This window comes from Alosa alosa, chromosome 9 (assembly GCF_017589495.1).
Source record: "Alosa alosa isolate M-15738 ecotype Scorff River chromosome 9, AALO_Geno_1.1, whole genome shotgun sequence".
Lineage (NCBI taxonomy): Eukaryota > Metazoa > Chordata > Actinopteri > Clupeiformes > Clupeidae > Alosa > Alosa alosa.
Genome location: NC_063197.1, coordinates 7,044,148 through 7,056,761, shown reverse-complemented (window position 1 = coordinate 7,056,761; position 12,614 = coordinate 7,044,148). Strand labels below are relative to the sequence as shown.

Sequence of the window (12,614 nt, the reverse complement as noted above, 5' to 3'; positions counted from 1 at the left end):
AAAAAATAATTAAAAATAAAAAATAAATACAATTGCATATTATCTCTGTTGAAGAGGTTGTAAACTGTGCATTGTCTCTCAGCAAGATTTTCTTCTCACGACACAAAGGGGAGTTGTTGTAAATAGTTATAGCAGTGGGCAGGAATGATTTTCTATAACAGTCCTTGTTACAGCGAAGTTGAAGCAACCTCCAGCTGAAAACACTCTGTTGTCTGACTAGTAGTTCGTTCAGTGGATGTGAGGTGTTGTCCATAATGTTAAGGAGCTTTTGCAACATCCTTCTCTCAACAACCAACTCTAGGGGTTCAAGTGTACTTCCAAGCACAGAGCCAGCTCTTTTAATCAACTTGTTGAGTTTTTTGGTGTCATTTGCTCTGATACTGGTGCCCCAACAGATGGCTGCAAAGAAAATGGCACTAGAAACAGCAGACTGGTAAAACATGTTCAACATGTTCACCACATGCCCAAATTCCCTCTCCTTAATATCAGTTTATTGTCAACTTTTATTTATTTTATAATCTGAGTGCCTCTCTTTTGAGAGAAAAGACGAACCCTTAGCTCCACAACTTCTGAATGCCCCCTAAAAAAAGACCCTTCAGCCTCCACAAGTTGTCTCATTCTTCCGTGGAGCCAGCGGCAGCAGGTCATGTTGAGCTGTGCTAAATGGGTTTCCCAGCAGGACGCCCCCAGAGATAAGTGCAGCCCTGGGCCAGGCCTCCCTGCGGCTGTGGATGTGGCTCAGGGCGGGTACAGCTCTCTCCGCTCTCCGCCCGGGACCCACAACACCCAGTGACACTACAATGCCAAAGCAAACCCAGGACAAAAAATACCCCAACAAATTACAAGGTAGCTTATGCGCGGAGAGGCACTTCGCAAAGCTAAAGGGATCCGATGTCTTCCCCTTTTCTGGGTTTGAGGCGCTTTTTCTTTAGTCACTGTGGGCAAGCCCATTTGTGTGTGTGTGTGTGTGTGTGTGTACATATGTGTATGTGTGTGTGTGTGTGTGGGCTTGTGTATATATGTGTGTGGGCAACGTTTCGTGCTCTGAACTGAAAATGTTCTGTTGTGTTCTGTTCTCACACCCTTCCCCAAAACAGCAACAAGGACAAGTGTGGCAGCCAGCCTGCGTGTCTCAACCACGTCCAGGACCGACGCCGGCCTCTGAAGACGCACCAGTCCGAGAGCTTCCTACCTCTCGGTCAGTTCCCATGCCGCCCGCCTCCCGTCCTCTCCCCTCCTCTCCTCTCAGGAATCCCCCACTGCGTGACTCTTTTGAGCGTGTTTACTCTGTCTGGGCTGCTCTCAAAGAACAGTCTGATGATAAGCACGCCATGCAGGACTTTCTTCCCCCCTTTCTTTCCCTTCTTTTGCCTTTGAAAGATTTGGGCTTTCATGTGAGTGAGTGAGTGAAGTTCACTTTAAATGCAAATGGAGCACCGTCTCCAGAGGAAATGTCTTTGAGAGCATGCGTTTGGTTAATGGCATCGCAGACTGCCTGGAGAGCAGCCAAACCTGCAGTAGTTCTGGCCCTGATCTGGTTCAGGTCCAGCTCAGATCCGTGGCACAGTTGGCTGCTATCTGAGTTACTTATGCAGAAAGGGGAACTGCAGGGAGTAATCTGTACTGCAGCAGCACCTGACAGAGAGGCCTGTAGGGTTATTATTATTATCATTATAATCATTATTTATTATTATTATGCGTGATTATTATGGAAGGAAGACATGTGGTGCATGACTGAACCCAACTGGTTCTAGTGGGTTAGAAGACAACAGAGGAAGGTACAGTAGAGTGTGCAGGCAGTTCTAAACATCTATGCTAAAGCAATCCATAAATGGCTAATCCATACACTGGGCTTGACATGGGAAGCAGGGTTACAGAATTACTATACATTATGTTATTATGGAGGGAAAAACACACACATGATGTTATGTAAGTCAGCAAAGTACTGTATGCATGATAATGCTATCATCTCATCAAGAGAGCCGTCAGGTATACTGAACAGGCTAAGAGGCAGAGCAGGGGGTCCAGGAGCAAGATTAGGACTCTGACCTCAAAATAACCCAAAGACCTTCCTGTAGGGGGTTCTCCTCTTGAATGTTAAAGAACTCTGTGATCCTTCATCCGCAGGTTCTAGACCTCAGGTCCAGCTTCCCCACATGGATCTGCAGCCCAGCCCGAAGTCCCCAGTGTTCCGGACGGGCAGCGAGCCGGCCCTGAGCCCGACCGTGCCGCGGAAGATGCCCCTGGAGCTGCGGGCTGGGGAGGCCATCCGCGGCTCGGACAGCCAGCTGTGCCCCAAGCCGCCCCCCAAACCCAGCAAGGTGCCCGCCACAGGCATCCCACGGTCCCCACGCCTGCTGCACCTCACCCCCCCGCCCCCACTGCCCCCACAGAAGCCGCAGAAGGAGCATCTCCTCCTGATGATCCAGCAGCAGCAGCAGCAGCAGCAGATGGCTCCCTACAGCGCCGAGGTGAACTACTGCGAGCTGAGCCCCTGTGGTCAGGCGGACTGGGAGCGGATCAATGGGCAGCTGCCCGCTGGTGGCGGCAGCAGTGGCACGTTGGGCAGCAACACCAGCAGCAGCAGCTACGTGGAGAGACTGAGGAGAGACGAGGAGCAGAGGAGCACCAGCACCACCAGTGGCGGCAGCGCGGGCAGTGATGGCACGGCCAAACTGGACCGCAGCTCCTACCACCACGCCATCGAGGCCCTGGAGAACGGCAGCGAGGACGACGAGGAGTTCAATGCGGAGGAAGAAGAGGAGGCGGAAGATGACCGGCGGCAACAGCCGGAGCGAGACGGCACCGGGAGGGGTGGAGGGACGGAGGTGGACGAGCTGGCCGAGGAGAAGCTGAGACTCAGGTTCCGGCGGCCGGTGTTCGAGACGGAGTCGCAGTTCCGGCCGGGCGAGACCACGTTCCGTCTGCTGCCGATGGCGGAGAACAAGCCGCTGGAGATGACTGTGCTGAAGAGAGCCAAAGAGCTGGTGGTCAGCAAGGACCACCGTGTCATCGCCAAACACCTCCTGCTGGCAGACTGTCAGGTGAGACACACACACTCATCACTTCTCATACGTTACAAGCCTCATCGCACTTCAGACATTAACTCCACTTTACTAGTAGAGGACCAGCTTTTGGCTTGACAGGAAAAGAACATTTTAAGTGTACTAGACAAGCACTACTGGTAGAGGTTCTCTCCTGAGCTTCTCAATAAATTTGTTAGCACACTAGGGGTAGAGGATCAGCCTTGTTGACGTAGCTGGACATTTGTTAGCAAAATGGTGTTTTGCATGATGCTTAATGGTCAGTGTGGACATAAGAGTGACATGACACTGTCATGAACGTTTCATAAACAAGTCATAAACGTTTATGACATAACGCTTCTGTTATTAAGTGACATTTGGTTTTTGTCATAACAAGTTAAGGTTAGGATTAGGGTTAGAGGTTAGGGTTAGGTTTCATGTGTCATGACAGTGTCATGTGTTCACGACATTGTCATGTCACTCTTATGTCGATACTGTCAAGTAAAGTGTTACCGATTGTTTCATGCAGCTGTATTGTAGTATTAGCGTGCTAGTCCAGTGCCACTCTGCTGAAGTGTCCATAAAAAGGCTATTCTCGTACTGTAATGGAGCGGATCATTGAAATGTAATTATGAGTATAATGTCTCCGATCTCTCAATAGAATGGGTCAGAAAGTGTCAGAGGACACTTCCTGTTTTCAGGCACATGAGTAAAATCATTTTTAGAAGCTTTTAAAGACTATTTTTGTAACATGCATTTCAGATCAGATATTTCAGGCCAGACATTTCTGCTACATAACGATGGGGGTATCTAAAAGTGATGTTAGGTGCTTGGGGTTAGTCTAAGGTTGTTCTAAATATGTCGCCAACAGGTTGCCAGGACACTTAACGTTTCCGAGGAGATGAAGGGTCAAATGGGTGTGACCTCTGGCCTAGAGCTGTTGACCCTCCCACATGGAAGGCAACTGCGTCAAGACCTGATGGAAAGGTAAACACCAACAGCAATGACAGCAACACACACACACAAACTCTGTGACACATAACTGAGTGGTCTGCCCTTCAGAACAACAGAGCTCAACAATAAGCTGCTTTGGACTGTTCCAGGAGAGAGGAGAGAAGGAGAGAGCAGAGAAGGAGACAGAGAGAATTCTAGTTTTATCCAGCCCTGATTACAGGAACAATGGCATACAACTTCCCCTGACCTTCATTACCGAAGCCATTAAGTAGAACGAGTCACACAAATATGGTGTAGGGGATCAGACGATCTTAATGTGTGAAGTCATTAGAATCTCTCTCTACCCCCACTCCCTCTCTTACCCCTTTCTTTCTTTCTTTCTGCCTCTCTCTCTCTCTGTTGGTAGGTTTTTAATGACTGTAAAAGGATTTTTGAAATGAAAAGATTCTCTCTGTCCCCTGGCTCCTAGGCACCACACCATGGCTATAGCAGTAGCCGTCGACATCCTGGGCTGCACAGGAAGCCTGGAGGAGCGAGCCGCCACCCTCAACCGCATCATCCTGGTGGCCCTGGAGCTGAAGGACGCCATGGGGGACCTGTTTGCCTTCTCCTCCATAATGAAGGCCCTGGACATGCCCCAGGTAGCAGCCATGCACCGCGCCGGATCTCACAACACACACGCTTTTGGCCTTTTGTTTGTGAACAGAGGAATTCACTAAGACTGCACCCACTCTGTTTTGACCCTCATTTTCTTATCCCTCTCTCTTTCTCTTTCTCTCTCTCCCTCTCCTGCGCTCTCTTCGTTTCTTTCTACCTCTTCCCTCTTCACAGATCACAAGGCTGGACCACACGTGGACCATCCTGAGGAGGAAGTACACTCAGATGGCCATCATCTATGAGAAGTCTCTCAAGCCGTTCTACAAAGGCCTGTACGAGGGCACTGGTGAGTTAGCGCTGCTCCAGCGTCACACCAGAGGGCAGAAGGCAAAAATAGCCAACATACAGTATGACATGCTTTTAGAGAACTGGAAAATAGCCCGTGCAGCTCGATATCCAAGTTGCCTACTATGTACAGTGCATGATGGTAACTCTAGACCCCTTGAAACTCAAAACATTCATTAGGTAACAGAGCCTCACCATAAACAGAGCCAGAGATTGTTTCTTACGCAAGAGGTCAGGCATAGTGAAATAAAGCAGGGTGTGTTGCACTCTGAAAACAGGAACAGGGTGGATTTCAGTGACCCTGCCAAGAATGGCATCACTGTCTATTCTTAGTGTGGCTTTTCTCTTCAAGTGTTTGAAGCTGCCATGCTGGAAAGAACAGTCATAGTTGTGGAGCTCGGTTGCTATTGCTGTCTGATACGATGACATCATGTAATGAGCAACAGTTGAAAGGGTCCCCAAATAAACATCTGATCTGACCCTCCAAACGCTCTCTCTCTTTCTGTCTGTCCATCTCCATCATTTGCCCTCCCTCCATCTCTGTGATGTGTCTCTCCATCTTCTTTCTGTCTCTTTCTTCTTCTCTCTCCTCTCCCCCATCTCTCCTCCTCACTTCTTCTTCCTGTCTGTCCCTCCCTCCTCACTTCTTTCTCTCCCTGTCTTTATTTCTCTCTTCTGGTTGTGCCACTCTGTCTGTTTTCCACCTCACTTTCTCTCGAAATTAAAACTTCACTGGCATGCAAGACTCTTTAACCGTATTGCCAAAGCAATGCACTTGGCAGACAAACCACACAACAAAGTGTAGTACATAAAAATGGAAAAATATTGGAAATGGAGCAGTAGTAAAAACAAAAATATAGGAATAAAAGAAATATAATCCATCTTTCCATCTCTGTCCATCCTCCTCCAACCATCTGCCCCTCTCTCTCCTTCTTGCCCTTTCGTAGTGGACGTGCCCCTGAGCAGCACCACCGTCCCCCTGCTGTTGCCTCTGCTGACCCTGATGGAGCGTCCGGCCGTGGCCTTTGAGGGCATGGAGCTGTGGGAGAGCAACGACCAGGGCTGCGAGATCATGCTGCGCCACCTAGAGGAGGCGCGCGCCATGGCACACAATGCAGACTTCTACACCGCCAATGCAAAGAAAGTGCTGCAAGGTAAGGAGCTTATGCATGCAAACTCACTCACACACACACACACACACACAATCAAGCATGTGATTTAAGGTAACACTCTTATGCATGCAAACACAGAAGGGAAATTAAAAACCAAATTAAGCTGGCTGAACTCAACTGGACCCCTCCTGACCTGGCTTGTCCTTCCTTCCTTCCTCCCTCCCCCTCCTCCTTCGTAGACTTCCAGGCGGACGCAGACCTGCTGGAGATCTTCAGGACGGACTTCCAGCTGCGTCTGCTCTGGGGCAGCCGGGGTGCGGCCGTCAACCAGGCTGAGCGCTACGACAAGTTCAACCTCATTCTCACGGCCCTGTCCAGAAAGCTGGAGCCGCCGGTCAAACACACGGAGCTCTAATCGCTCTGGTCGGTCCCATGCGGACTGCAACTGGACTTTATACGTCTGCTAATGAACAGTTTATTGTGGCCTATAAATGGACGTTGATTCGGTAATTAAGGCCAGGCTCACGGAAGGACAGACCAGCCTCAGGTCTCTATTCACATGGAGGCTGATGGAGGTGCACTTTTCCCAGAATGCCTCTGGACATAGACTCACATGTGTGTTTGTACAGTGTTCAGGAGACTTGGTCTCGATCTACGTCTGAACAGATGGGTGATGAGAGGCAGTTGTTGCCAAGGCACAGCTGAGTTGAAGAGCAGCAAAACACCACTTCATCAAAAGCCTGGTGTTACAAAGGACTCTACGCACCTCTAGTAGAAGAGTAGTGGAACACCACTTGATGAGTGGACCTGGAGCAGACCTGGACTCTACATGGGACAGGAATCTTCCAGATCCTCTGAGGACTGGACTTTTGAAAAGTGTTCATGTAAAAATGGAACTCTGGTATGGATGTTGTATCTCAGTGTTGATGTGTTGAACACAGCAATTTTAATGCCAAGAACGTAGTAGTATTAGCCTCTTAAGAAGGGGTAGTACAGAAACAGGCAGGTGAGCGCATGACTATACTAAAGAAACCAAATGGACATGGATACAAAGCGCTAAAGCGAGGCCTAAGCCTGCTAGAAAAACCCACTGGATTCCTGGTGCAATTCTGCTTTTTTTCCCTCAGCAGTCTTCTCTGCAGGTTTTGAAGAGTACTGTTTGCACATTAACTTTCGTGTTTCACCAGTGAAATGAAATATTCATCTGGTGTTTGCTGTGCTTCAGTAGGTTGTGTCGACCTCACATACAAAGGTGTAAATATGTTGGTTAATAACGTAAGCATGTTAATGCAAGGCTGTAATATATTTCCTTTTTAATATTATTGACTTGTAAATAGAGCCTCGTAATAATTTTAATATCTTTATATGGAGTATTGCGACATGAATAGATCAACAGAGGTTTAAATAAAACTACTTTTTAACTCCTATATCCTTCTAATGTTCAGGAGGTTCCTTCTTAAAATCCTGTTGCAAAGCCATATGTTCCAAAACGCATTTGGTAATAAACTAGGTGAACAACTGATTGGTGGATTTAGTTTTGTCGCTCGAAATCACCAGACAGATGCTTTGTAAAACATGACCAAGAGAAAAGCAGAATTCATAACGATTTTGAAGAACAGTGTGTGCTTTACTCTATTGTATAAATAAATAATCCATACATGAGAATGCTGAGATAGCACCGTAAAGATTACATGGCTGACAGAAGTTGCGGTGTGGCAAAGAAGGAATAGGACTCAGACTTTTAGGTACAATTTATTAGAACAATGTATTGAAAGAGAACAGGATGAATGGCATGTGTCACAACATTAAAACGTATAAGGAAACATGCCCACGAGAGCACAGATAATGGAAGTACTGCCATCCAACTGAATTTCAGAACATTTCAACATCAACTACAAAAAAACATGGTCGTCGGTGGTCCGAGATGCGGTTGTCAAAGTTGGTCTGTCCACCGGGGGTGATGATCCTGTTCCCAGAGGTCGAGTGTGACTGGGTGACAGGCCTCTCAAAGTGGTTTGGTAAGGGAACAGTACATACAAGTAGAATCAGTAAGATAATAGTTACAATGCATCGATGAGTTGTTTAGATATGCACAATGCTCGATGATGGTGAAAATGGCCTGTTACTGCTGTTTAAATCCATTGATGAATTTGTCTAATTAAGATGGTGATGATATTAATAGTTGTATACCAGCATGGCTCTTGTCACAAGAGCGCCCTCTGCAGGATTAGTTAGTGTTTTACATGAAGCATGGTATCTAACCTGGAGCACTACAGCCTCTGCTCAAAGGGGCATCATTGTTAGAATATACACATCCAGAATGAGATGCCAGAGTAAGGGGCAACAGTAACCTACTTTCACAAACCACTACTTTCTCCACACCTGCAGCAACTTGTTCTTGAAAAGAAGTTTGGTAAAAACAAACACAAGGAGTGATTATAAGTCAGGTTTTTTTACAATGAGACAGCACTGGATTACCACCTTAATGCACTCTGGTACAGTCGGGTTGTGTGAAATGTATGTCAACACTTAACTGGATGTATTAACCAAGTCAACCTGCACGACACTGAAGTCGCTAAATACTGTCTGTAGTCTATCTGACTTACGCCAAAATAACAGGCACGAGCCACCAAAAGTAACCTTGCCAGGAACCAACCAACAGTGGCTGAATCACAATCACAGTAGTGATGATTGCTACCCAAGACAAGGTCTCCACTATTAGACTCCATTTTAAGAAATAAAAAAGGCCCCAGAAAAGCTTTTCATAAGAAATCCATAACACACACACATACAAACACCTTTTACACATCCATCAGCAGCTTCACATTCAACATAAACAAAACAATCCTGATGCCATGAGAAAGAAGGGTAGGAAAGGATAGGAGATGTGTCAGTTTTCAATATTCATTGAAAAGGTCAAAGGTCAGCCAGGTCAGAGGAGCCGCCCCTGCGCTGTCTGGAGAAGAAGTACAGCGTACAGTGGACGGAATCCTCCAGACGCCTGAGTCTGAAAATCCTGAACGGACACAGCCAGGACCAGGCCACCAGCAGGGGGAACCTCTCAAGGTGATGACACATAGGGCCACATTTTGAGCAATGTTGCTGGGCAACCACATAACCAGTTCCATGTGTTCTGGATGATTAGGACAATTTGCCTATTGATGATAAAAGTTTTCCAGAAAACAAGGTTTAATGGGAATGTTTCTGAACAACAATACTCAAGAAACACTGCCCAGCAACAGTGCTCAAGACGTTTTCTTGTAAGTCATCAGCTTCAGAGCTGTCTGTTTAGAGGTCACACCCCTAGATCTGGTGTGAATCTGCAGGAAATTCAAAGCAGATTTGGTGTGAATCTGCTGGAAATTCAAAGCAGATTTGGTGTGAATCTGCTGGAAATTCAAAGCAGATCTGTTGCGAATCTACCAGATCTGACTCACATGGTGTATATCGGCCAGATCCAGTCCAGATGAACCATACAGTCAGCTGGATCAGGCTGAGATTTGAATCTAAGTCTGAGGGATCCAGCTGAGACTGGGTTGCTCTGTGTGGGATCCAACAACCTGCTGCATCCAACACACTCCTCTGTCTCCGGAGACCGTAACGGGCAGCAGTGGGGGCTATTCAGTTTGAAATCTTTTAAATACAAGCGTCTCTTTTTAAACGTCCTTTCCCAAAAGTATCCACAGCATAGAGTATCAAAAGGGTCAAAACAAGGGACGGGGAGGAAGCTGAAATATTTATTCCTCTTTTCAAGACATCCCATACCATAGTGGTCACTGCTGCCTGGACTGTACATTTTTACAAAAGGAAAGAAGCAATAAAAAGGTAGCATAAAGGAACGACATCATTCATTAATTTATTCATTATTATTTCAAATGCTATAGGGTAAAAAAGTGCATTAGTCAAGACCAGGTCTCTAGTCAGAAGAGCATGGTTACAATGGGCTAACAGCACAATCATGAGAGGTGAAAAATGCTTGCTTATTGCACCCCTCCCCCCCATTTAAAAAGTCATGAAGATAAAAAACACATTCAGTATGGAATGAGAGAAGGTTAAAAATGATTTCCGTAATGTATAAAATCAGAGTAGGCAAATCAAACATACCTTACAGGCATAAGCACGGCGACCTTGCTGTGCACATATGCATGAGTTGTGTATGCAGATTTCAAAACAATAACAAAAAATAACAAAAAAATGATCACATTCACGATAAACAGACACTTTAGAAAATATGTATATTATTCTGATGATTGCGGTTCACTGGTTTGGGGAAGCAGTCGTGAGCACCAGTGTGTGTGTCTGTGTGTGTGTGTGTGTTTATATCTGCCAAGCACCTGTGATATTGCAAGAGTTGAAAAGAGATGGGAAGGGCTTCTCTGCCATTCGCCAGCAGGGGGCACCAAACATAGGGCATGGTTGGGGGAGGGAGCACGGGTGACAACATTCCATCTCCCCCTACCTGAAACCCCCCCCCCCCCCCGCCCTCGTGGTGAGGAGTGGAGCAAGAGATGGACTGATATTCACTCCACACCTCATCCATTTGAACATGGTTAGGACAACATCAAGGCACTAGGCTGAGCTTGGTTGGGCTGGGCTGGGCTGGGCTGGGCTGTAGACAGTGGTGTTGTGTTGGTCAGTGTGGATCTGCGGTCAGCGCTCTCTTTGTGTGGAGAGGAAGGGGACTGGGAGTTCTCCATCATCCACGCTTGAGGACCTCCAGACCACCTGGTGCTGGTGCTGCTGCTGCTGCTGCTCGGTGTTGGAGCACCCTCTGGTGGTGTGGGATGGTACTGCAGAAGTCCTCCACTGGTTGCAGCACTGGCGCAGTGAGGGGGAGGTGGGGTTGGAGAAGGGAGAGGGGGGTGTTTTGGGGTCAGCAGTGGCTACTGCTCTCCTGATCTGCTTCTAGAGACTCAGGAGCGTCTGGTGAACAGCAAAGATGCGATGCGATGCGATGCGATGGCGTGGGGTTACATGACATGGTGTTAACATTCAAGATGGTGGCGTCGGCAAGGCAACGGGTCAACAGTAACATAAGAAAAAACTAAAACATGACCAAAGCATTCATGACAAGAGAAAGGAAAAGAGGAAGAGTCATGACATGAGAAAACATGAGTGGACAGGAGTGGACCTGGAGATGCCCAGACAGAGTTGTCTGGGAGGGTTGCGGGGTAAAAGAGACACAGTGTTCAGGCACGAGCAGAGGAAGACACAGTGAGCATACAGAATGGCAGAGGCAGGACGGCTGGTATCTCACCCCCAGCGTGGGCTGGACACAGGGGGAGGCTGCAGCAGATAAAAGCTATAAGGCAGGCTGTTATTGGAGGACGCCATGGATGGCCGGGGGGCCAGACGCATTCACTGGAGAGGAGATGAAGAGCAATGCATGCTGGACTTTGCAAAGGATGATTTATGACGACTCTGATTCTTTCCTACCTGGAGCTTTAAGAAAACACCCCCATCCCCTTCCCACCCCAGTTCTTTTGTTTCTTGCTCTCTTCCATCTTTCTTTTTTTTCTTTCTTTCTTTCTTTCTTTCTTTCTTTTCTTTCTCTCTCTCTCTCTAGACGTCTCTGGTGCTGCTAGAGGAATGGAAGGGTGGATGGTCAAAGTGAAAGATGGATTTGCATGCAAACATGCTTCCTGCTTGTCTAAGGGGCTTTCTTTCCTCTGCTACCTCTTCCCTGTCCTCTCATCATCGTCCACCCCACTCCTTCGTCCTGCCAACGCTCCTTCAACCCCCCTCAACCCACCCCACCCCCCTTAAAGAGCGAGAGCCGTGTGCGCCCTCCACCAAAATGCCTCACCAACACACACCCCACCACCTCCACTCAGGAACCTGGAGTCAGTCACACACACACACACACACACACACACACACACACACACGCGCACACACATACACAGAGGAGAGAAGAGAGAACCAGTTACTGACCCATTGAGCAGAATAGAGAGAGAGAGAGAGAGGAAGAAGAAAGGAGGAGGGGAGGGAGGGAAGGAGAGAGAGATAGGAGACAGGAAGAAAAAGAGAAAGAAAGAGAGAATAGGGAAAGAAATAGATAGGAAGAGAAACAGGAGGGAGAGAAGACTGAAAAGAAAAAGAAAAGAATAAAAGAAAAGAAAGAAGAGAAAAGGCAGACATACAGAAGGAGTGAGTGAAAGGGAGAGAGAAAGAGAGAGAGAAGACACAGGAGATTGAAGTGACACCCCCCTGAACAGAACTCGTCACACAGGGAGTCCCCCATGTGCCACCTGTCATCGCACAATGTCCATCTGTGCGTGCCAGGGCACGTGCCAACCAGCAGTTCCTCACCAACCTGTCACAAGAGGAGCTCACAGCTACAGTACGCTACGTTCTGCAGAGAGTGCAGGACTGCAGTTAAGGCTGACGTGTCTCTGCTTTGGGCACAAACAGGGGAGCATCAGTGTTTGAATCCCCACAAAAACTTCAATTAAATATTACTTTTGGACCGGGACGAGCCCATTTTGAGATAAATCCTTATATCCTCAAAGCAGGTAAGATGAACCTGGGTCAGCTGGTCATTCAATTGAGGACATTATACTGCATCAATGTTTGCCTAGCT

General features: G+C 47.5%; 2 protein-coding genes across 6 annotated transcripts in view; one reads left to right on the top strand and one right to left on the bottom strand.

Moving 5' to 3' along the window:
• The window catches only part of bcar3 (BCAR3 adaptor protein, NSP family member), a 73,885-nt gene extending 66,334 nt beyond the window's left edge, over positions 1-7,551 (top strand). For all 5 annotated transcript variants that reach the window (XM_048252631.1, XM_048252632.1, XM_048252635.1 and 2 more), the window contains 7 exons: positions 1,098-1,198; positions 2,128-3,044; positions 3,895-4,010; positions 4,447-4,618; positions 4,809-4,920; positions 5,867-6,073; positions 6,271-7,551. In XM_048252631.1, the coding sequence (XP_048108588.1) occupies positions 1,098-1,198; positions 2,128-3,044; positions 3,895-4,010; positions 4,447-4,618; positions 4,809-4,920; positions 5,867-6,073; positions 6,271-6,446 (1,801 nt within the window). In that variant the 3' untranslated portion in view covers positions 6,447-7,551. The remainder of the gene's footprint in view (positions 1-1,097; positions 1,199-2,127; positions 3,045-3,894; positions 4,011-4,446; positions 4,619-4,808; positions 4,921-5,866; positions 6,074-6,270) is intronic.
• A 216-nt stretch (positions 7,552-7,767) lies between these two features.
• The window catches only part of fnbp1l (formin binding protein 1-like), a 50,210-nt gene continuing 45,363 nt past the window's right edge, over positions 7,768-12,614 (bottom strand). The window contains exon 15 of the mRNA XM_048253548.1: positions 7,768-11,869. Coding sequence (XP_048109505.1) covers positions 11,862-11,869 — 8 coding nt within the window. The 3' untranslated portion in view covers positions 7,768-11,861. The remainder of the gene's footprint in view (positions 11,870-12,614) is intronic.